Source organism: Eriocheir sinensis, unplaced genomic scaffold (genome assembly GCF_024679095.1).
Source record: "Eriocheir sinensis breed Jianghai 21 unplaced genomic scaffold, ASM2467909v1 Scaffold63, whole genome shotgun sequence".
Classification (NCBI taxonomy): Eukaryota; Metazoa; Arthropoda; class Malacostraca; order Decapoda; family Varunidae; genus Eriocheir; species Eriocheir sinensis.
Genome location: NW_026111976.1, coordinates 707,606 through 734,311, shown reverse-complemented (window position 1 = coordinate 734,311; position 26,706 = coordinate 707,606). Strand labels below are relative to the sequence as shown.

The following is a 26,706-nucleotide window of genomic DNA, read 5'->3' as shown; positions in this document are numbered from 1 at the left end:
CTTATGGGGAGACCACACCGCCTCTGCATATTCCAATTTTGGTGAAATCATAGTGGTTATTAATTTTTTCATCATATCCTTATCCATGTGGTGGAATGCTAATCCTAAATTTCTCACCATACTTTACGTATCACCGAATATCCGATTAACATGACTCTCAGGCTGTAGATTATCTTCTATTGTCACTCCCAGATCTCTCTCTCCTTGAACTTTCTTTAATATTTCTCCATCTCCCATTTTATATGTCCCTTTTGGTCTCCCTTCACTCTTTCCCATTTCCATTACATGACATTTCTTCACATTGAATTCCATCTCCCATTTAACACTTTCCATACGGTGACGCCGACGTTGGCATCATGAAGCGCCAGTGGCATATACGACGACGCCTACGTTGGTTTCATAATTACATTTTGTTTTAGTTGTTGCTGAGTGATCCTGTATTCTTTTCTGGCTGTGCCTAGGAACTCCGTATATTGCCTTTGAGTTCCTATTTTGCTCTACCGCAGAAAATGCCTCAAGCCTGCTTATTTTATGGTAAACTATTTTTTTTTTCTCTCTCTCTCTCTCTCTCTCTCTCTCTCTCTCTCTCTCTCTCTCTCTCTCTCTCTCCCGCATCATAAATTACTCTTCTCCCGCATCATAAATTACTTTTCCCGCATCATAAATTACTTTACAAATTAAAACAAATAGGTATTGACGGTCAGGTAAACCAATGGATCGCGAATTGGTTGAGCAACAGACAACAAAGAGTAGTGATTGACGGATTTAACTCAGAGTGGGCGCCTGTCACTAGTGGCGTCCCTCAGGGCTCGGTTCTTGGCCCAGTGCTCTTCATTATTTACATCAACGACGTGGATGTTGGACTCAATAACCGCATTAGTAAATTTGCAGACGACACAAAGATTGGTAACTCGGTTCTCACTGACGAAGACAGGCAAAGCCTCCAAGAGGATTTGCACAAAATTTCAGCTTGGTCGGATAGATGGGAGGTGCCATTTAACGTAGACAATGGCCAGGTCCTTCAAGTTGGAATGAGGAATATGAAGTTCGATTACGAAATGCGCGGCGTTAAACTCAAAAGCTTTCAATGCGTCAAGGACTTGGGGGTCAAAATCGCGTCAAACCTCAAATTCTCACAGCACTGCATCGATGCAGCAAATAAAGCAAACAGAATGTTGGGCTTCATTAAAAGAAACTTTTTATTCAAGAATAAAGATAGTTTAGTCAGACCCCACTTGGAATATGCGGTACAGTTTTGGTCTCCTCACCATGCAAAGGACATTGCTAAATTAGAAGGTGTTCAGCGTCAGGCATCGAAAATGATCCCTTCCTTGCGCAACAAATCCTACGAAGAAAGGCTTTCCACCCTTAACACGTTCTTTCTTGAGAAACGTCGCCTCCGAGGAAAACTGATCGAATGTTTTAAAATACTTAATGGTTTCACGAATGTAGACAGATCAACATTGTTTATGATCGATGACACTTTGCGCACGAGGAACAATGGCGTAAAACTCAGATGTAGACAAGTAAATTCAGACTGCACCAAATTTTTCTTCACCAACGTTGTATTGCGAGAATGGAATAAGCTCCCATCATCAGTGGTCCAGTGTAACACGATTGACTCCTTCAAAAATAAGCTCGACCGTCACTTCCTTCAACTTAATATCAACTAGAGTAGAAATGCAACGTTTTGGAGTCTTCTGATTAATGTAAAATCACTTAGGTTTAAGGACAGACCACCAAGTCTGGACCATGGGGTCTGTGTGGTCTGATTTTCTATGTAAATCTATGTAAATCTCTCTCTCTCTCTCTCTCTCTCTCTCTCTCTCTCTCTCTCTCTCTCTCTCTCTCTCTCTCTCTCTCTCTCTCTCTCTCTCTCTCTCTCTCTCTCAGTTGTTGTTCAATTACTTCTTTGAGGACTACATTTGCTTTTTCATTTTCAAACTTCCATGTCTTTATTTCCCACAACACTTCCTCTCTAAACCTTTGTTCCTTTTTGCTCACTATCCTTTTCAGATTCTCATTTTCCTTTCTTGCCACTTCATCGATTTTTCAGATTTTGCCAATTTCTCCTTCAGCTCTTCACTTTCTTGAATCAGTTGTTTCTCCTTGTCCTCCAACCTGCGTACTCATGCTTTGAGGTCTCTCTGAGATTCTCTGCTCTGTAGTTCCTCTTTGTCCCTGCTCTTAACTATTCCAATCCACTTGTCTAGTTTCCTTTCCGTAAGCAACATTCTTATATATATAGCCGACTCCTTGCTAGCAAATCCAGAAGAAACAGGCTAATACCTTCCGTCTTCGCTCTCGTCTTCACTGCTCCCTATATCCATCCTTCGTTCTTTTCCTCGTGCTCCATATCCTCTTCTTCTTGGTGTTGTCCACTCCAAATAATCCTCCCTCCCATTCACCTTACAAACTGGTCAATACTGTAGACGAGCCCAACACAATACGCATTTCCCCAGGTCCCACACCACCACAAACAGGTAGCGATGAACAGCTGATCCAAGCTTCGGGATGGTCACCCATACGTCTGTCTTCCACCGCGTCTGGTCTGTGTGTGTGTGTGTGTGAGTGTGTGTGTGTGTGTGTGGGTGTGTGTGTGTGTGTGTGTGAGTGTGTGTGTGTGTTTACGTGTTTCGCCTATTGCGCCGGTAGGCTTTCTTCAGGGGCCTGGTGGTTTGCCCAAGCCCTACATGGCACAGGCAATTTTTATAGTGGCACCATTTATTCTTGGCTCATGCTGCCCCCCTGTAACTCATTCTTGATTCACTTGGACGGTTTCTTCTAGAGTCCGGGTTGATGGGTGGTCTTCAGGACACCGTGTGGGTATTCTTAGGCCACTCGATGGTGACTGAAAGATCCCAGGTTGTAGCGTGGGGATTCGAACCCGTGTCATCCAGCACACAGTGAATGCAGGGCCCGCACGCTAACCACTCAGCCACCGCCTACCCCTTGTGTGTATGTGTATTTACCTAGTTGTGGTATATGGGAGAGGAGCTACGCTCCAACTGTCCCATCTCTGAATCTACTGGAATCCAACTTGGTCCTAAATTCATGAATCGTCTTTGCGTGGACCACATCTTTTTCCAGACTGTTCCAGGCCTTCACCAGTCTTTGTGGAAAGCTGTTCTTTATGTCTCTTCCTTTTTCATCTTCCCTCCATGACCTCTTGATTCTCTTGCATCCTGTATTATTAGATCTTTTCTTAGTCCACTTTTTCCATCCCACTCAGTACCCTTTATACTACTATCAGATCCCCTCTCTCCCTCCTCTGTTCCAGTGACAGTAGGTTCAACTGCTTCAATCTCTATTCTTATGTTAAATCTCTTAGTCCTTGAACCAGCTTTGTTGCTGCCCTCTGAATCCTCTCTACTTTCCCTGTAATTGACTTTGGTCACCACACAAGAAAAAGGATATAAGGAAAGATAATATATTCAGAGAAACATATAGTTGTAAAATATTAGAGTGGCATTTCCCAATTTAGATGGGGACATGATGAAGAAAATAATAACAACTTGATTAGACCAAGGTTAGAGTAAGCAGTGGTTGTTTGGTCACCACACAGGGAAAAGGATACTGTATAAGGAAACTCGATGTGATTCAAAAGATTGCGACTAAGATGGTACCAGAACTATCAAGTCTGTCATATGAGACTAGACTGGAGGAAGTGGGCCTAGCAACACTCAGAGAAAAAAGAGAAATAGGAGACCTGATTGCATTGTACAGGAATACAAGTGGAGTGGATGTGTTGGATAGAAATCATTTAATCAAGATGGAAGGGAGGAGGCAACTAAGAGGACACAGCATTAGACACTGATAAATGGGACTTGTTTGAAAGACATAAAGAAGTACAATTCTCCATACAGGAATTGTAGTGGCTGAAAACTTGCCCACTGTAATGTAAAGGAGAATATGTACGATGTATTGTAAAGATGAGTCAGTGTGCACCAGTATAACAGCCCCGGGTTCGACCCCTGGCCAGCACAGGTTGAAAAAATAAAAAAAGGGGAGGAAGAGGAAAAATAGTGACGCTAAGATTCCTCAACCTCACAGAGAGTGTACGGCTGGGTTCGAATCCCTGCTGTTCCCTCTCTGTAAGCTGCCACCAGGAGGTTGTAATATGGCACAACCCCCAAAGCCTGTAAGTGAGGAACGGCAGGTCTATGAACCAGGTGGGGCGGAACTAAACTAACTGTTTAGTCCCCAGACTCTCCCTGCCCTGGCAGGCCTGGCAACACTTGACTTTAACAACTGTCCCACCTGGTAGATAGTGTCCGTTGTTCCCCAGCTTACTATGGGTTGTTCCTTGAGGTAGATGGTATCCTCAGTCCCAAGTTTGGTAGTGTGGGGTCGTGGTTACCTTCGGAGGTCGTGGTGGGGGAGATTGCGAGACTGCACTGTAGGCTAGGAAGGCTGTATGCATTAATACAGGACATAGGCAGAAGACAATTTATTGATTTGCTTCCCAAGTTTCCTTCCCCCTAACAATAATCCTCACTCCCGATGGGAGTGTAGCATGTTTTGGTTAATACAAAATTACATTTAAATACACAGTTCAAAATATCCACCAAAAAAAAGAAAAAAAAACCCTACCTAATAGTATGACTGAGGCTATGGAGCTGGAGTCACAGGCGTAAGCCTCTTCCAGAAAAAGTCGTCTATGGGTCTCTGGTTCTAACCATATCCTCACTAGACGAAGGAAGTGTAGCATGTTTTGTTTACAAACGTGAAAACCTTTCTTCTAATCCCTAACATTCTTATCGATAAATGCTACACACCAGATAGATGAACCCGTGTCGGGATATATCACAGGGCTACCGCCCGATTGGCTAGACACTCCGATTTCAACTTCCTGCACCGGCGTGCACACACACAAAAAAAAAACACTCATGACAAAAGTAGGAAGAGAAGGGTGAGTATGAGAGAAAGATCAGACTGTTACAGCTAAAGGGGGGGTGAGGTCACTGTTTGCCCCTCGTCCACCAAGCGGATGCCCCTTACCCGTTTTACACAATTTCCTTGGCTTTGGGGAGGCCTGAGAGCTACACTATATGCTGTTGTGCCGTGCCTAAATGGGGGGTTTCGGAGCCGTTTCTACTCATATCACCAGCCTGCTGATCTCGGGGGCGGCAGGGACTGGACTGGCTCGCCCTTATCTTGGCTCAATTCAGGCACTCATGACTGAGGGCATGACCCTTGTTCACCACTGGCGTCTGGGTCCATTCTCGACTCTCAATGGGGGCGGCTTCAAGATGGCGGGCCACTCGCCTGGCCTAACCCTGGGACACCAGCCTTCAGCTGTCTTGCGCCCTCACCTGTGCCGTGGAAGGTTAAGTCCCGAGTGAATCACTAATGAACGCCGGCTAGGGCTATCTCTCACTCCCAGACACTCAGGACTCTAGCGAGCGGTGAGCTTACCTGTGCTGTGGAAGGTTAAGTCACGAATGAATCTCGTCAGGCCGAGCGGTCAACTCGTGACCTTTCCCCTGACGTGGCCACCTCAAGGTTCCAACACTTTTCCTTCTCGCCTTTCAGCTTGGCACATTAATCTATCCCTCCTCTGCCTTTCTGAGGTTGTCTTTTTGTATGTTAATTCTAACCTTAATTTTCCCTTATTTTCTAGTAATGTATAAATATATATACAAAAATATACATGCGTGCGAGTGGATTCATATCAGGGGTGCCAACCCAAGCTGTGGTTCGCATTTCTCGTTCTCTTCCCTTATCTACTTATGACATATTAACCTCTACGGGTATTGTTTCGGCTGAGGAGAAACTGGATCCGGTAAATAACCATGGCCATGTACAAGGGATTATTCCCATTTTTCCCAGTTGTCTTTTAACTGGCTTCTGTGGTGTTGGTATGCCGGCAGGTACGTTACACCAGTACTGTATTACCCCTCCCTTCCTCCCCCTCCCCTTCTTTCCAGACAGTTGTCTAGACACGTGTCTGTAACGCTGTTTCAGTTGGTTTCATCCTTAGTAAAGTAAAATACTTTTTTATCTGCTAAATTTTGCTCACCAAGTGAGTATTCAGTTAAAAGATTGATTCCCTCCCCCCCCTCTCCCTCAGCCTTGTTACTTATTTAATAGTTCCCAAGTTATTATAATTCAATACTTACCTTCCCCCCTAACGCATGCATTCTAACACATTTAGTCCGGCTGTTCCCCGCCAACTTCCTTCCTGCCGCCTGAGAGCATTACTCTCTCTCTGGCTGTGGTAAGTTAAGGAGTGCACCCCTGTTATCCTCTCTACCCCCTCAAATATTACGTGTGTTTATAATCCCTCCCCTTCTTGTTCATAATCAGGTATATCTTGGCATATATACTGTAATGTGCTTTTTGTTAATGAGACTCTCTGGCCACAGTAAGGCTGCGGTAAGGGCTGGTTGTGACTTGTTCTGGCGTTCTGCCAGTCTTATGTCCGCACACACACAGTGATGGGGGAACTGGAAGAGAGGAAAGCAATAGGATCGGATGGAGTCTATATATATATTGAAAGAATGCAGAAATGAGCTGGTTGGACCGGTATATTATATCATTAAATGCTCAATAACAACTGGCGAAGTGCTGAAGGAGTGGCGGAGGGCCGAAGTGGTCCCCATATACAAAAGTGGCCAAAATTGGAATATGCAGAGGCGGTGTGGTCTCCCCATAAGAAGAAATACATAAAAAGACTGGAAAGAATACAAAGGATGGCAACAAAAATGGTTCCAAAGCTGGAGGGATTGACATATGAAGAAAGATTGAAGGAAATGGGCCTACCAACACTAGAACAAAGAAGAGAAAGGGGAGACCTAATACAAATTTATAAATTATTGAGCAAAATGTAAGAAGTAGATAATGAGGAGTTACTACTAAAAGAAGGAATAAACACCAGGAGCACAAGAGGACACAGTAAAAAATTGAGGAAAGGAAGATGTTTCAGAGACATAAAGAAATATAGCTTCCTGCAAAAAAATATATAGGGTTGGAACAGACTAAGTGAGGATGTATTGGCGAAGAGTGTGCAAGCTTTAAGGAAAAGTCGGACAAATACGGATGCGGAGACGGGACCACACGAGCGTAAGCCCAGGCCCTGTAAAACTACAACTAGGTAAATACAACCAGGTAAATACAAACACTTCCCAAGCCCCCTTGTACCCCAATTAATCAGCAGTTTGTAATCGTTTGTTCATGACCTTGTGAGCAGATCCATAGGCCCTTCAAGGTAATTCAGCATAAGTTAAAGTGTCTCCAGGCAAGATTAGGTCAATAATATCTTGCATTAATACTTAGTTTGTAAGTTGATCTTAGTAAACCACTAATTATATTGTTTTCTCAATTACCCCTTTCCTTAGTAGTTTAAAGTTACAGTAGATTGGCCGGACGGCAAACTGAAAATTAGTTACCTCATGTCCTCCCATAATAGGTTTTCACGCTACCCAAGAACTCTCTACAATCACCTAGCATGATTGACTTTGTCAAGTTTTATTTCTGTCTTTCTCCCCATTGCATTGAGCTGTTGATCGATAAACAGATCTTTCAGGGTGGTGGCAGCCTACCAATAACACACAGTCACACAGGAGTTTAGTTTATTCAACTTAATTTTCAGTGTCCATTTCTTTCAGACTAGTCTGTATGCCTCCAGGGCATTACAGAGTGTGGATACATGGAATGGACTAAGCAAAGACATTGTTGAAGTGGGCAATGTCCATAAAATGAAGGAAAAGTTGGACAAATATAGATAGGGAGACAGGATTATCCTAGCTTGAGTTGAGGCCTTGTGCACTACAAATAATGTAAATACACACACACACACACACACACACACACACACACACACACACACACACACACACACACACACACACACTTTCCTCTTCACAATCAGTGCAGATTTTTTTTTTTTTTTCTATAAGAGGAGGGGCATGGAACAGGCTTACACCCTCCATATATTGCCGTGATTTACACATGATGTATTTCTTTATATGTAAACTTATTATTCATTGAAGCGTAACGTATATGCATAATGAATATGGGCTTTATCATTGAAAGACCACTCTGCCTTACAGGTTACATCTCCATAACCTCAAAGCCAAGGAACAGGCCACAGGGGGCAGAGTGGGCAGTGCCTCCCCCAGCTATGTGGAAGAGTTTGGCTTTCCAGTTAACACTAGTTGTGGCTACCTCTCCCAGGACAACACATGGAACAAGGACTGGCTGGTGAGAATCTGATTTTTATGAAAAATATCTAGTATCTGTCTCAGGGATGATGTCATGAACATGATTACCGTATAGCAACAGCTGCCTAGCGGGAACAGACACAATGTTTTATTAGGCCATGCTATGGCATGCTCTCTTGTCATACTCTCACTTACTGGAGATTAAGAATACAGTAAAACTTCGCCATTTGCGCGGCCTTAATTTGCGGCCATCATCCCACCATTTGCACAGGTGGTCTTGCCATTTGCGCATCTCGCCGCTATGGTAACGGCGTCTCGCTGGCAGCAAAATGGTGTCTGCTGATCTTCTGAGGACGCTTACCAGCTGTTCTGGCAGCAAAATGGCGTCCGCTACAGCTGTCTACCACCCGCGCGCCCTCTGCCGCCAGTGAATAACACTGCCAACGTACACAAAATGTCGTTTCCCGCCATAACCCGATTGCCTCTCCTCGTCTCGTGTTGACTGCTATTATTTGATGTTTTCTGCCTCACTTTTGCACTACCATCATGCTGCAAGCAGCGTCATCGAAGCCTAAACCTCGGAAGAACCCGATGATGACCATTGCACAGGTGGAAGTGATTAAGAAGGTGGACAGTGGAAGAAAAAAGCGAGAGATTGGCCGTGAGTATGACGTGTTTCCTGCCAGCAGAATTTTTTTTTTTTTTTTTTTTTTTTTTTTTGCTGGTCGTTTTTTTTTGTTTTTGGGCCGTGACCGCCCATATGTATTTTTCCCTATAGGTTACTAAGTTTGCCATTTGCGCATTCGCCATATGCGCATCTTTAGACCTCCCATATGTGTGCAAATGGTGAGGTTTGACTGTATATATATATATATATATATATATATATATATATATATATATATATATATATATATATATATATATATATATCTATATATATACAGTAGAGCCCCATTTAGCGCGAGAATTAGGTGGATGAACGCAGTCGCGCTAACTGAATTCGTGCTAATTGAATAAAGTAACCAATATGAAAAAAAATATTTGGTGCACACGTGGGTCTGACTTTTGGGTTTGATAATTACTCAATAATCACTCACATTAAAAAAAAACTACGATTGGCTGAGCTCTGAAAACACGCTTGTGATTCGCTGGGAGTCCGATGACGTCATCGCCGGCGCTTACCCGTTCATTGACCTCGCTGCCTTGGGCCAGTATCACACTGGCCGTTTTCTTCTAACCGTTGTGGCTACTGGCAACGCCCGTGCCCCCATCCGGGAGCGAGTTGTCGGTTCACCGTAACCTGGTGTCACACTGAGCCCTTTTCTACCACCGTGTTGGCGGCAGCTGGGACAACCGGCATATCCAAATTTTCTGGGTGTGCATCACACACGGCCAAGGTCAGTTGTCCGTATCTACATCCTTCTTCTTCTTTTGACCCATGGCGCATTGTATCGCTCCTTAGGTCCTCCTCTCGTTCCTCTTTTCTTCTTTTTCACTTATACACACTTTTCTTTTCAGTATTACAACGTAAACAAAGCACTTGCCCCGTATCAACATGGCGTACTCTGCTAAAGTAAGCGCTCTCGTGGCTTGTGCCACGCATCATGGTGGCTTGGCGCAATTTTAAAAATTCAGTCGTGGTGGCTGCTCGCGGTAACTGAGGCTTTCGCGCTAATTAATTTTTTTCTTGGTAGATGGTGGCTCGCGCTAATTGCGGTTCGCGCTAATTGATCTTGCGCTAAGTGGGGCTCTGCTGTATATATATATATATATATATATATATATATATATGCTCAGTAGCGTAGTAAGGGGGGGACGGTCCGCCCCGGGTGACAGCTTGAGGGGGGTGCCATGATACAGGCTCTAGTCTAATGGCTAAATTCAGTGACGTAGCTAAGGGAAGGGGTCATATAAGAAGACGCCCCCCAGGCCCCAACAAAGGGGCCCGCCGCCGCCCCAAATGGTCCATTTGGGAGCCCCCATTTGTTGCCATACTCATATATAGAAGCTAGTGTGGGGGGGAGCCCCACACCTAGACAAGACCCCCAGGCCCCAGCCCCCCAGATCTCCAGCTATGCCGGCATATACAATGCCGCTGTGGATAATGATGGATTTTTGATTACCCAGCTCCAGCCACGCGTGATACCATGAGTGACGGTACCTAATTGTGTTTCATATGATTGCAGCAGATGAATTGCTTTGTTTCTAGCAAATATGTTATTTACTATAAAGAACATATTTTTGCATAATGTTGAAGCTTTTTTTTTTTTTTTTTTTCTTACAACAAAGGAGGCAGCTCAAGGGCACACAAAAAAAGAAAACAATAATAAAAAAAAGCCCGCTACTTGCTGCTCCTAAAAAAGAAACAAAAGAGGTGGCCGAAAGCAAAGTCAAGAAGCTAAAGAACTGTACTTTATCATGTGATGTTAAAAAACTTGAATGTAAATGTTTGTTGTAGCATGAATCTCGCTGAACGGTATCGTAGGTAGGTGAGAGGGGAGACGCCTGAGTGCGTGACGGAAACAAAACAAGCTCGTGATGGAAACATCTTCTTTTGTATTATTATCATAATAATAATAATAATAATAATAATAATAATTATTAATATTATTTTTATTATTATTATTATTATTATTATCTTAATTTATGTTATTATTTTATGTAGAACACCAATATTGTTGTTAAGTGACTGAAGTATCATGCAGATATATAATAATAATGACAATAATGATTAAAAGAAAAAGGAGAAGAAGAATTATAATAATGAGAACGATGATGATAATAATAATAGTCAGCCAGTTTTTTTCTGCTTTTCAGTGGTTGTCTCAGAATTTGTCTGGCTGGAATAGTAAGCAATGTATGGGGATGAAATAATAATAATAATAATAGCCTTATAAATTAAGGTAGGGCATTCAAATGTTAAATCAAAACCATGAAAAAAAAAAAAAAAAATATATATATATAAATATATATATATATATATATATATATATATAAAAATATATATATATATATATATATATATATATATATATACAGTCGTCCCTCAAATAGTACAGGGGTTAGGGACCCAGGATCCCCGTACTATTCAAAAATCCGTATAAAATTAACGCCCCCCTTTGAAACACACCTGGGCAGCGTTTGAGAGAGGGAATCGGGACTCTCGGAATGCTCTCCAACGTGTGACGCGGCAGCACGAGTTCCCAACTCAGCACGTCCGCTGGCTCCCGGCTTTGAGAGACGGAGCGCCCCATGCTGTGATGACGTCATCAGCAAATATGGCGGCCCAAACAAACACATATAAGTGTTTCCACTGCATTTCACCTCTCTGGGCCACCATAACCACTGCAGCTTCCTTTTCATCTTCTGTTGTAAGGAGTTCGTCAGCCGGGACAGCTAGTAATGCATGTTAAATGTCGCCAGGAAGATCAGCGTACGACATTTTGCTGCGAGTGAGACTCTGTTACCATAGCAATGATGAGGCGTAGTAAAAGGACGACCTTTATCTCCACTCTTGCAGCGCTCATGGAGCACTGGCAGTTACTGCGGCAATGGGAGTAAGCCGTTTCAAAGGCTGTAGTTAGGACCGAAAGGGACAACTACCTCCCGAACCAAGACCAAGACCAAGATGATAGATACATCGAACACTGCTCTCATGCACATGATATGCTTTCCCTACAGCAACGTAACTCATCCCAAAACGTAACTTCTCCTAAATCTGAATTCTTCTGCAAGGTGAACACCTATCTCGAACGCTTTGGGGTGCTTTCAACAGGTGTTTTGGTAGAACAGTGTTGCCACTCACGCCATGGCTACTTGGTGCGACGAGCGGGAAATTTTAAACTCCTTAAAAAAAGTCTTCCATGACAATCCGTATAAAACCGAAACCATACTATTTGAGGGATGCCCGTATATATATATATATATATATATATATATATATATATATACATATATATATATATATATATATATATATATATATATATATATATATATATATATATATATATATATATATATATATATATTTATATATATATTTATATATATATATATATATATATATATATATATATATATATAAATATATATATATATATATAAATAGGCACGTAGCAAGTCAGTATGGCCGTCACGCCATGCCATAGGGGCCTGAGTGCTGCACCGTGCACACTGGTGACTGGAGGCTGTAATAATTATGAACGCCTGTTGCTGGAAGGTAGGGGTCGTTTTTTAGCAACCTTTTAGTACATAGATGCTGCCTTACAATTGGCTGGCAGTTCTGAATAAACGCTTGTGATCCACGTGGTGTTGTCTGCTAATGTAAGGGTGGTTGGTCGCGGTCACCCGTGTACAGTTGGACACACCTATAGCTTCTGGTAGTTTTCTCTGTGTTATGGTATAATCTGCTAACTGTTTCTGTTATTTATCATCAAATCACTAACATCATGATTGAGTTTTCAATGCCTATTGAACGTAAACTGCCGCCGCAATTGCAAAATAGCTCGCAGAGAGGTTCAACTTGCTTACTGCTTCCATATTTCCCTCACCGCTCACAAAGACCACAAGCGGACACTAAAGAACAAATCCAGGCAAATTAACACTTTTAATGTTGTGTATTCCCACAGCGCGCATGCGTGGTGGACAGCAGAATGACTAATTTCAGCGGGAAGATATTTCTTGCAACACAGGCCAGTGTAGTGGACCTTCTTCTTCTTTTGACCTGTAATGCTTTGTATCGCTTCTTAGGTCTTCCTTCACACTTTTATACTTTACAACATGCACCTACGGCCGCCTTCACAGTCATTTTGTTTGTATTGATCGTTACCAGTGGCGGCGATTGCCACTATAGTATTTCCACGTGAAACTGGCCGATGGGTAGTGATGTGATGTGATGGTGTCGGAGGTATTGCCTTTACAACGGTACCTTGTGGCGGCTGCGGGGTTAGCCACGCCCCGCACCTTACCACACACTCTCAATACCTGTCGCTTTCTCTGCAGCGACCACTACCCCATAGGCCAATTTCACGTGGAAAACTATAGCGTCGATCACCGCCATTGGTAACGCTCAAAACAAACAAAACGACTGTGAAAGCGGCCCTTATTTACTTCACAGTGCGCACTTATACACTTCACCCTGAACTTAGGTGTTTTTCTGTTCTTTTCTTTCCCTGATTTTGTTTTTCTATGCCCTTTTGCTATTTTCCACTGTTACTTTTCACCGTCGCTGCCATGCATTACAGGCCAAAAGAAGAAAAGGAAAACATCACTGGGAGATCTACAATTTTCATAGACTTGAGAAAAAAGTTTTTTGGACTGTGGTTCCACAGCACGGGGTGTTCTCTTATCTTGTCAATCAAGTAGTAAGCTAAGCAGCTCTGCCAGTCCATTTTACGAGTCTCTTGGTGGGCCATCTTCCGCTGCTCCTCACTCCTCAGCCACTGCCGTCGTCTGTTTGTTTACATACAGCCGTGAGGTACCCACGCTCGTACCCACCACCGTTTTCCATTCATACGGACTACCAACAACTCACTCCCGGTTTGGCATACGGGCAACCGCGGTTGCCCATAGCCCCAATGATTGGACACCGCCTTTAAAGGCAGCACGCATGACGCCAACGGTAGGTAGACGTGACCCGTACATATCAAAGAAGCACGAAACTCGTGGCGGTAATGCGCGAAAGCTGTGATGATAAGAATTTAGGACTAAGGGCTAAACTCGAGGATCGCGAAACTCGGATAGCGCGAAACTGGAGAGGGTACTGAATATATATATATATATATATATATATATATATATATATATATATATATATATATATATATATATATTCAGTACCCTCTCGAGTTTACCTGGGAGGGGGGTGCAAAATTATGCTCCGCCCCGGGTACCAAATACTCTAGGAACGCCTCTGTATATACTCTTGCACATTGGCACAAATCACCAACGACTGCGGGCTACGTCTCCAGGCATTGTTAGACACTAGAAACATACACCACAACACGAAATCTCGGAGCAACACAAAGTTGGCGGCCTGCCAACTGCATCGTGACGTCATAACCAGTCAGCACCCGTTTCCAGGTCAAGTGATTTTTCCTCAACTTTAATCCATATTTTATACCACATTTACTATTTTACATGAAGAAAAAATAGTACCATAGCTGAATTTAGGGCGTATTTTATCCATACAGACAGAATTTAAAATAGATATGTTGACCGGAAACATGTCCATTACCTAGTTTTGAGCCACAGGCCTTCAAAGTCATGCATAGCAGAAACATAATGAAAACCACACATAGCAATATCATCATACATCAATAGAAAGTTTTCAGCTAGACAAATTTAATGGAATCAGTGTTTATGTGAAATTGTGTTAATTTAAGAAAAAACACAAAGAAACACTTAAGGGTGTTTTTTTATGAATGCATGTTTATTACGTAAAGTGGGGTGACTTCGGACTTGTGGATGACTTTGGACATTTCCGGATAAAAAGTTATTAAATTATAGTACAGTAATCCCTCGCCATATCGCGGTTCACTTATCGCTGTCTTGCTTTATCGCGGATTTTTAAATTGTATCGTATCGCGGATTTTTCGCTATATCGCTGGATTTTGCGTTATAATAAGCATTTTCTAGCCTAAAAAATGAAAATCATATAAATCAACGTAATTAGGAACACACCTAAATAAGCACCTATGTCACCCACCTATTATTTATTTTTCCATCGCAGCCTATTGCGCCGTAAGTCTTTTCCCCGGTTCACTCCTCCCCCACTGCCTTTCTTTCTTCTCCCTCTCCGTCCCTGTATTTTTCTCATTCCTTCTCATTTCTTTCTTCTTTTCCTTTCACCTCCCTCCCATTTTTTTTCTTTCAATCTCTTTCCCTCCCACTCACACCCTTTCTCTCCCCCTCTTTCCTCACCTTTACCTGACCCTCCCTACCTCTTTCTTTTAATTTCTTTCCCTCCCACTCACACCCTTTCTCTCCCCCTCTTTCCTCACCTTTACCTGACCCTCCCTACCTCTCTCTTCTTTTCCCGTCCCATTTCCTCCACCCATTTCCCTTGTTTCCTCCTTTCTCACACCCTCTTATCTTTAGTCTTATCTCTCACTCTATCACTCTTCCTCCCTTTCTCCTTCCCCATTAGATTATATGAACACACACACACACACACACACACACACACACACACACACACACACACACACTACATCAGATCAGATGACAAGGAGACTGTGTGTGCAAAAACAATTCATGAATTTAAAGCCAAACTGGATAATAAACGTTTTGGAGACGGGACAGCACGAGCCTATAGTCTGTTCAGAGCATGAAGTCCGTTCAGGGTGGAGCTGGTATCGTCGTTTACCTCTACCCATGGTGCCAAATCAGCCTTCGTACATGCGTCTCTCTCTTATTTCCCATCCATGTGCTATTTGAAAGCGATATTTTATATATTCTGTATATAGTAAAGGAAGCTACATAGTACAATGAGTGTCGATGTTTAGGATTATAACAAGGATTTGTATAAATTCTATGACATGTGGCAGCGATTTTTTCCCATGTTGCCACGTTGTGGTGTTGGTAGTGGTGGTGGTGGTGGTGGTCGGGGTGTCCCCCGTCCCTCCCGGGTCGAGAGAGAGAGAGAGAGAGAGAGATAAACAGGTGGGTTGTGGGTGGGTAGGCCAGAGAGAGTGCTAATCTGATAATTGGCGGTCGAACTGGCAGCGCTGCACTCATGGGAATTCTGGAATCTGCCACACCTTGAACCGACTTCATGCTCCGAACAGACTATAGTACGGCTCTTTTCCTGTACAGTAAAACCCTGATTATCCGAAAGCGGATTATCCGAAAAACCGGATTATCCGAAATTGATCTGGATAATGCAATTAAAATTTAATTTTTTTCTATACTGAAACGTTATAAAACATCAAAAATAAATTAAAGTAACTACATATGTACTATATTAACACATTTAAAATTGATAAGAACAGTTAAAATGAATATGCTTTCTAATACGTATTGCCGAAATAGCTTGTAACGAATAGATCAATGTATTAGACAAAAAACATTAAACAAACTCTCAACAACACCACGTCCGCACCTTCGCCCCAGCAAGGACGTAGGTGCGGCGAACGAACAAACTACTGCACGACTACTCTCACACCGTACTCTCAAGACAACGACACAAACACGACTCCCCTCTCCACTCCATGCCACATTCCCCTTCCAACATACGAGTTGCGCGATAATATGAGTCATCATACTGTGTCTCCACCTGCACGATGCATCAAGGTCACACTTGCAAGCTTGCACAACCATTCACAATCGCACTCTGCAACATTCACAATTCAGATCTGCAACGCTCACAAGTATCAACATACACTGGTCCAGACAAGGAGACACACAGACAAACATACAATAAAACATTTACATCACATGTTTTAAGCGTACTACTTTGTTTAGCGTAGCGTGTGTTTGTTTGGTTTCAAAATCAAAATGGCGATCAAAATGGCGGCGATCAAAATGGCGGCCATAAATCCGGATTATCCGAAAAATCGGCTTATCCGAAAGAGGCTTCCCCCCTTCCATTTCGGATAATCGGGGTTTTACTGTATTTCACAACTAGGTAAATACACACACACACACACACACACACACACACACACACACACAACACAAACACAGAAGGGGAAATGGGAAGGGTGTGTGGAGGGAGGGGCAGAAGTGAGTCAGGTCATGTCCTGACCAAAGCCCTGACCTGAGTCTTCCTTCTGCTACACCCTCTCCACACTCTTTTCATTTTCCCTTCTGTGTGTGTGTGTGTGTTTACAACTAGGTAAACACACACACACAAGGTGAAATGGAAAGGGTGTGGGGAGGGAGGGGCGAAAGTGAGAGTCAGGTCATGTCCTGACTGAAGCCCTTACCTGACTCTTCTTCAGGACCTCACCTGAGTCTCCCTCAGGACCTGACATGACTCTCCCCACTGTCGCTCCCTCCCCACACCCTTCTCCTTGTTTTCATCCTCTTTATCTCCCTCTGTTTCCTCCACTACGTTTCCTTGTTCTCCCTTCTTACATCCTCTATCGGTATTTTTTTCATGACTCACTCTGTCCCTCTCCTCCCTTTCCCCTTCCGTATTTACCTAATTGTGATATAAAAGAAGTGAGCTACACTCATATTGTCCTTTCTCTGAGTATTCTTTTGCCCCGCCAAACTAATTCCTGCGCGAATTTCGTATTTATGAAGCAAACGTCGAAAGTCGAAATTTTATTGGGACCGCGACGTAACAACGAAACGTGGTAGGAAGTGTTTATAAGAGTATGTGAAAGGTCAATAAGAGTGTGGGAAAGATTTGTAAGAGTGTGGGGAGGGTTTATAAAGCCTTAAAATATATATAAATAATAAAAAATATAAGATCGCTACTTCGCGGATTTTCACCTATTGCGGGGGGTTCTGGAACCTAACCCCCGCGATAGACGAGGGATTACTGTATAGAGAAATTAAGACACTGTAGTGAAAAAAAATATGCATTTTAATAAAAGGAGTGATGTGGATATAATGTGGATACAATCATAATGCAAACCCATTTACATAATTAGTGTAAATATTCATTGAAGATGTTATGAAATAAACCATGTTCTTTTCATCTGTCAAACTTCTATTGAGCGTAACAGGCGGGAAGGTGTGAAGACGTGTGACCAACGCGAGAATGTAGCAAAAACATCTGGGACACCATACACACATTTACTTTTGCTTCTGTGTCCATGTTTCAATATCCACAGGCCTAACAGCAAAATATTTTCTTTTTTTAGATTTAATGGGGTGACTACGGCCATGATTTGGGGTGACTTCGGACATATGGGCAGTGTTGCCACCAAAAATTTTTGGAAATCTGAGCTGAATGCAAAAAAAAAAATCTGTAGAAATCTGTAGATCCTAAAATGTCTATGTAGGCTATTATTGGTATGGAATCGAAGAGTTTTTATAAGTCTTTTCCATTACCACGCATGGCACCATTTATGTTACCTTTTAGTATACTTTTAACCCGGTAGCAGCGACGGGCCAAATTTGTGGCTTTACTGTGTACCAGCGATGGGCCAAATTTCTGCCATGCATAAACTGATCACATATGTGTTGATAAATATTATGAAATGGTTTGCGTGTGTGATGATTCTTTCTCTTTGCTTAGAGGGACCTTTAACCTAACCTAACGTAACCTAACAACCTAACCTAACCTAGCCTAACCTAACCTAACAAACATGGCCCCCGCAGCTACCGGGTTAAGGTGGCTCGTGTTAAGTGTTTGTTTAAGGCGCTTATCACTGCCTCACTCGTCACAGGGGCGGTGTTACCGTAGCCTGCTTCACAAGTTGATTGCAGTTGGTGATGATAACAAAATAGCCTTTAACACGTTACCTGCGATGCGACCCTTCGGTGGGTCATCAGCTTATTTTATATGTTGCGATATGACCCACCGGTGGGTCGTAAATTTGTTTTCATATTTGTCATGTTTTCTTTATATTATTGAAAGGAATTGGATTATATAGTTAAATTACAGTAGTCAGCAGGTGTAGGAGGCCATAGAAAAATGATGGATAAACAATACTGAAAATATTCAATTATTTCATTTATAAAAATAAAAAAATAAAAAAATAAAAATTTTGTGTGACATTTTCCTGATACATATTAAAATACATATTATCTTCCACTTTTTTTCATTCAAAAGAACATGGAAAACTTTCCTATTACAAATAATGCAAATTGCTCTTTCATAAATGGAATTTTCTGGCTAGGCTTCAGTGATTCTTTGTCAAATTTCCTTTTTTTGTGAAATTCCTTATACAATCTGCTGAACAATCTATGACAACAAATCAATCAATGGTGAATGCATAGATTTTATATCATATTGATAAACACTGGTAATGTTGGCCAAATCTTCCCTTCTGATGATGATGAAGCTCTCACACAGAGTTCTTCCTTTCCCGTGAATGGAAAGGAATGCTGTGTTGCTGTCACGTTTTTGCAATTACAAAAAGACGATACAGCTAAATCATCAACAAAGTCGTCCTCTTCCTCCTCCTCATCATTCACATCATTTTCAGAATCTTTTTTTTCTTTCTTACATCTCCTGTTTGGTGGTCGGCCCAAGCCCGTCAGGGCACTGGCGATTTTTCATATTAGTGCCAGTTATGCTTGGCTCATGCTGCCCCCTGGAACTCATTCTTGATTCACTTGGACAGTTTCTTCTAGAGTCCAGGTTGATGGGTGGTCTTCAGGACAGCATGTGGGTAGTCTTAGGCCACTCGGCAGTGACTAAAAAATCCTAGGTGGTAGCGTGGGGATTTGAACCTACGCTGTCCATGGCCCGGTGAATGCAGGGCCCACACGCTAACCACTCAGCCATCGCCTACTCTATATCAAGTGATTGGCTATCAAAGGAGCAAGAAGACTGTTTCATAACGTGGATCATCAGAGTCCTCATTTGGGCTTTCTTCTCTCTTCTGTTGAACTAGGATGACCATAAAAGCTTGCATTATTTATTTTCTCCATCTGTGAAACAAAGAGACAATAATATATAAACAAGCTGCTAGGTATGAAAAGTTCAGGTATGTAAAGAGACGCACAGAATATTGACAATTAAAGTATGTCCACCGGTGGGTCATATCGCAGTAATGTCATATATTCCTCTTGGTTTGCGATACGACCCACCGGTGGGCGAACTGTTTGGCATGGCCAATGCGTTCAGGGGTACCACCAAACAACACTCACCTCCTCTCGCTCCACTGGGTTGAGCTGCACTGAAGTGAGGGCAAATTGTTTGGATTGCAGTACTGGAGAGTTCACCGCGCTACCAGCCGCAGGCAATGTGTTAAGTTAAAGTGATGATAGATTTGTATGGGCCGAGCGGAAGCCTTAACCCATAAACTGCGCAATTAAGATTCGGGAATAGCTCCTGGGTGCACAATAAATGGCAAAACAATAACCTGCTGGAAAACAATTTTTAGTATTACAATACCCAAGAGAGATGTTGAGCACCAAATAGTGCAAAAAAATAATAATAAATCATTTAATGTGGCAATGATGGTGGGATAAAGGTTGCGGATATGAGGCGACCTTAGGAGCGCTGGTAGTGACGGGGTAGATAGGACGGTGGCAGAGGGAAGATGACACACGGCACAGTCATGTCTGAACATTCTCTTGCCACTAATTATTCATTCCAGTTACAACAAACAAAATATATCACAGGAAACATCACTGTCAATTTTGATAATCAACCTCTTGTGCATCATGATCAAGAGGCCAGTCATTAGTCACACCAGCAATATTCTTGTCAAAGTTATGAATGTCTGGCACAAAATCTGATCCATCAGACCAGACGAATGGAGTACGCATTGTCTTGCGTCTCTGAGGCTCCTGTTCTCCCTCTGCCTCCCCCTCCTCTCCCACACCAGCTGACACCCCTCCCTCACTCGGTTCATTAGCTGAGTCTTCTCTTATACCCCCACTGTCATTTTCCTCATCTTTCTGCCACTCTGAATCATCGGACAGTGATGATGGTGTAAGTGAGTGACTAGGCTTGCTAGTAACTTTCCGCACTGTTGGAGAGGCAGCGTGTCTGTGACTTGAGCGCCAGAAGCATGCTCACGCTTGCCACGCTTCCTCAGACCAGCTGAATCTGATGGTTGAATGCAATCTGAATCACTGTCTCTTTCAAATTTGTCTACTACAATCTTTCTCTTTACCAATACTTTCTTTTTACCCCCTCCCATGCCTCCCCCTCGGTCACGACCGCAGGAGCTACATGAGACTGGTTGGCATCAGTAGATGACATAATTCTACTCTCCATGGCTGCTAAAGAGCAACTAATATGACGATGGTGACTACATGGTGCGAAAGGGGGATGATGTTGCCACACGAGGTTCATTGGAATATACTTTTGCATCGTGGGAAATATAAATATTCACCTTGGAACATGTGTCATCTTAAGATGTCTGGCGCAGTTGAACTCATAGCATCTTGAGATGTCTGGCGTAGCATACGGGTTAAGTTCATTTAGTTCATTCTCTCTCACTGGGACGTAAAACATGTGTAGAGTTTTTAAAGGTTTTTAGTATAAAATAGAATTGACAATTTTACACAATAGTTACAGAGTTTATGTGAGCGGTTGCACGAAGATAAAGAGCACACCCAGAGCGGAGCTTGTGTCCCGTGCCCTCACCCGTCTTGTTCTGCTCTTGGGTGCTTGGGCGAAGGTATATATGTGCATCGCTTGTTCGCCAGAAGGGTGTGTCTTCTGCTGGAACTGTCTGGCTTCCGGCGTCAGCGTTTGCCAATTTAGCGTCAGCCCAGCTCTGTTCTCATGGCCTTAAACATATCATTCCTCCATTAATATGTACAGGATTTTACCTGTATTAGTGCCTTTTAAACGGTAACATAAGAAACCGTAAACTAAGGTGACAGATGCTACATGATTTGGAGGATGCTTGCAGCCTATATTACAAGGTAAAAGTAATATGTATGTATTAATGTTGTTCTTTTACAGGAGACAAAATGCCTCGGAAATATGAACCAAAAGAGCAAAGTGAAAAGAGGAAATATACCAGCAAAGTAGATAAAGACCATTTAAAAAGCCAAAGATGACATTGAAAAATAACCTCAGTGTACGCAAAGCAGCAAGCAAATGGAAATTCGGTAAAAGTACCTCATATGACTATCTACACGGAAAACACAACAAGAAAGCAGGTGGACAAACTGTGTTTGCACCACTGGAAGAGAACATTCTTTGTGACAGAGTTATTACATTGGGGGAGTGGGGTTTTCCGCTCAATTTCCTGGATTTACGCATGTTGGCAAAGGCATATCTGGATAAACAGAGAGTGAAAGTAGCAAAACTCAAAAACAATCTTCCAGGGGTCGAATGGTGTTGCTCATTTCTGAATCGCCACAAGGACATCCTCACTGGACGTGTGTCAGAAAATGTCAAACATGCGAGGGCTCAAATGTCAGAAAACACCCTCAGAGAATATTTCAACAATATGAAAACAACACTTGATGGAGTTCCACCAGAAAACCTTATAAACTACGACGAAACCAACCTAGTTGATGACCCAGGAAAGAAGAAAGTATTGGTTAGAAGAGGAACAAAGTATCTTGAGAGGATCAAGAATACAACAAAGTCTTTCATCTCCATAATGTTTTCTGGTACAGCATTGGGGACCATGCTGCCGCCTTACGTTGTTCATAAGGCACTGCATCTTTATGACACGTGGACTGAGGGTGGTCCACCTGGAACAGGGTATAACCGGTTGCAGAGTGGATGGTTTGAAGCTGGATGTTTCGAGGACTGGTTCTATAAGATCATCCTGCCCTATTCTCGTGAGAAAACAGGAAGAGTAGTCATGATCGGCGATAACCTTGCCAGTCATCTCACACCAAGTGTCATCAAGGCTTGTGAAGAAAACAACATATCTTTTGTACTCCTCCCACCTAATTCCACACACCTCACACAACCTCTAGACATTGCAGTGTTCAGGCCCCTAAAGATATATTGGAGGATGGTGTTCTATGACTATAAGAACACTGCAACAGGCAGGCTGCGTACTTCACTGCCTTAAGTCAGCTTCCCAGCATTGCTCAGTGAATTAATGGACAAAGTCAATGAGAAGGTTAATGCAAACCTTTGTAGTGGCTTTAGGAAGTGTGGTATCTACCCACTGGATCCCCAGCAAGTTATTTCCAGACTTCCGGTTGACGATCGAAATTCATCACAGGATTCCAGAGTTCCTGAAGTTGGGACAACCCATGCCGTCGATGCCTCAGTAATAAACATGCTCCATGAAATGAGGTATGGCAGCAGTTCAGCTACAAGGCAGCAAACACCCAGGAACACTAAAAAGAAGTGTCTGAATGTTCAACCTGGTTGTAGTATTGTTCCATCAGCACTTACCTTGGACAAGAGTGATCCCAAAGAGATGCAAAACCAACCGTCTACAAGTGGTGGTAGCATTTTTGCAAAATCTACAGACAGTGGTCGGGCCAGTCTTAACACAGAAGAATTAGCTGACAACCCTCTGCAAGTTGAAGACTCACAGGTACCACAAGAAAACCAGGCAGGACGTTCTCTATAGGTCAAGAACAGTGGTATTGAGGAGGTGGTAGGCGACATTGCCCCTAGTAAATGGGTCATTGTTAAGGTTCACTTTGATTGTAAGAAAAAACACAAATACTACATAGCTGTAATTGTACGTGTTGAGCCTCATATCCACATACGTTTTCTCAGACGTGTCAAGGGAACACGCAATGTGTTCGTAAACCCTACCTTAGATGATTACAGTGATGTAGACAAGGATGGCATTATTAAAATATTGCCAGAGCCAACAATGAACAAAAAATATCAGATGATATTTGATGTGGATGTCAATAGCTGGCCTGTGTGAAAAAGAGAGAGGGGGACAAGAGGGGGAGGGATGGAGCAAGCGAGTGAGAGAGAGAAGGGGGAGAGGGAGGGAGCGAGTTAGGGAAGGAGAGAGAGAGGGAGCGAGCTAGTACGGAAGAGCGGTAGGAGGGATGAAGATAATCATGGTATACTACCTATTCCATGTGCTACAGAAAAAAAAAAAATTTAACTTTACGTTTCATTGGTATAACAAAATGGCAGTATGGGCCATAAATACTCAAGATGTAATGTAATATGTCTGGTGCTACTTGTGATACTGATATTTACATATTAAGATGTATTTGCTTTATCTGAACAATATTGTTTTATTTTTATAGGAAGTCGTGTCACATGTGTGCCGTACATTTTCAAGGAGTCATTATATCATCATCATCATCATTTCATCGACGCCTGCTCCTAGGAGCTCCCACCAGGGGATGGCCATGGCAGAAGAGCTTCCAACTTTTTCTATCCAGACATTCCCTCCTTGCCTGCTCAAAGTTTTTCAAAGATCTTTCCCCCCTCTCCCTAACGTACTCTTGCACCCTATCCCTCCATTTCACTGGAAGTCGTCCTCTAGCATTCCCTCCCTCTATCTTACTCACATACACCCTTCTGGTCATCTTACTCTCCTCCATTCGCTCCATGTGGCCAAACCATTTTAAAGTCTGTCGCTTCACTTCTTCCACCACTCCACACTTCTTCCCTTCACCCCTGTGACACATTCCAAAACGCTCGTACACACTTTCATTACTCATTCCATCCATTCTCCTCACACCACAAGCACTCCTCAAATAACTCATTTCCACTGCCTGCACTCTAGACCTCTGACTTTCATTCCAGGCCCACGTTTCACTTGCATATGTGAGGGTTAGTACTATTATTGTATTTCTCAAATCCCTCTTTATTATAGACATTTCATAAAGGAAAAATGCGTGTTTTCTATGTTACAAAAGTTCCTACACGTTCTGTGTGCCTGAATAACTTGTGATAAAACACTTACCAAATCACTTTATTGTTCAGTGCACATATTATGTGTTCAATGTCAGAAAGGGAGTGCAAAATTACTTTTAATCTTTATTTGTTCCTATAGAAGCCAGAAATATAGGTTTTTGATAGTTTGATTTTTTGAAAACTTCCCTCAGCGTCCGAAGTCACCTCAGTAACGTCCGAAGCCATCCTCAAATGCGGCCACTCCCATGTCAAGGGAAAAAGCATAAGTGTACAAAGTCACCTCACACCTGTTCGAAGTGACCCCCGATCTGCTATGACTTTGGACACCATTATAAACGTGATTTAAAAAGAAAGCATAGACCTGGATTTTTTTTCAGCTTTACCACCATAAAGCTTCGTTCGTAAGCCATACTTTCATGTAAAAAGAAATCTTTTTAAGGCATACTATACTGAGTTACTGCTTAGAACAGGTCAGAATTGTCCGAAGTCACCCCACTTTATGGTATCTGATTTAAAACCTCGGAAAATTAAAATAACATGATGTAATGAACAGCTACTTTAAATTGTGTTGACCTATATGCGGCGTGCCTCATGGTGCTGTCCCTCGCCACCAGCCTCCCTTTATCACCAACATCAGCGGCCCACGTCCGCAGTCCCCTTCTTGGCACAAGGCACCGTCCCCAGGCTGCCTTCCCAACCTCTCACAGCGACTCGAGAATTATCTCCCCAGAAAAGAGGTGAATATGGAAACGCTGATGGACCACCAAGCCAGCCCCATCCCTTCGCACTAGAACAATAGCTCCGTCCCTTCGTGGCCTGGAAAGCCAATGTTATCCTCATTAAAGTTAATACATACCTACCCATTACCTGACACCAAAAGACGAGGTAATACAGGCTGGATGTTTACCCAGACTTACCCAGGCGTCTTACTTATCAGCTGAAATAAACGACGTCACCTTTCAACAGCGACACCATATGCCGCAGAAAAGGAAAGTGGCCACAACGCCCAACCGCGTGTGGCGCCAGACCACGGCCGGGCTGCGCTCTGCCGGCCGTCCTGCACTTGCTGCCGGGCATACCAACTAGCTGCGTGAGTCACCTGGGCACCACACTGTTAGCAGCCCAATCATGCACCCTGAAAAACCTGTCACCACGGACTGGAGCCACCCACGAGCTGTAACACTACCTTAGCTCCTCCTACGCCAGGGCAAGCGCCACACATAAGGCAAGCAGTTATCTTGGTCCCTCCTCGTAGGTCATGTGGCCACCCTTTGGGCTCCTCCCTCATCCTCCTCGAGAACTGAACATAAAATAGGAAACCTGAGAAAGAAGAGTCAAGAGAGAACAGCTGAACCAGCAGAGTCAGCAGACATGACAGCAGAAGCAGTGGCAACAGACACAGAATGTCACGGGGTAAAATAAGATTAATAACAGGAGTGTGCCCACAAGGCGGTAGCTAGCCGACAAGGGTTGATTCCCGCGGCACGCCAGGAGACACAACGGTGTACACACCCTGAAAAAGGAGTACTAACACAACTTACCTGCTTAAATCTCCCGTGGGGTTCTTGTTTACTCTCCTTATGGGGCTGGAAGGCACATACACAGGCACACAAGGTATTGTGAAAAAGCAGGTGTACAGCTATACACTAACTTTATTACACACACAGAAAACAAGACACAACAGCTCACACACCAAGCTAGCCTAAATCGTTACTCGTGCGAGCACAGTCTACCCTAAACTGGCCACACTAACGATTGGTTACTTAACTCAGTGTGGAGACGAAGGATGAGGTGCCGTGCAGCCTGTCTTCCTGCTGTCTCCTCCTCGGCGCGATGTCCAGTGATGATGCGGCCTTCACGTGAGGCCGCCGCGGCAACTCGACGCATGAGAACTGAAATCTAACGGCGAGTCCCGATAGGCAAGGCCCGGGATCACTCCAGCACTCCAGCAGGTCTACACGTGGCCACACAGCCACCTAGCACGTCTGCTGCTTCCTACGGAGACAGCATGCAGGCCATCCGCCAGGGACGGCAACTCAACACGGAGAGGGCGACCCACCTTTGTGCGGGACAGGTCATGACACGGCACCTGGCGGTGAACTCAGGCAACAGAGTCACCAATGCAGGAAAATGCACGGGGAA

General features: G+C 43.2%; 1 protein-coding gene across 1 annotated transcript in view; it reads left to right on the top strand.

The window, feature by feature from the left end:
• Positions 1 to 26,706, top strand: part of LOC126993546 (fructosamine-3-kinase-like) — a 144,774-nt gene that overhangs the window by 12,498 nt on the left and 105,570 nt on the right. The window contains 1 exon segment of the mRNA XM_050852685.1: positions 8,055 to 8,205. Within this exon segment, the coding sequence (XP_050708642.1) occupies positions 8,055 to 8,205 (151 nt within the window).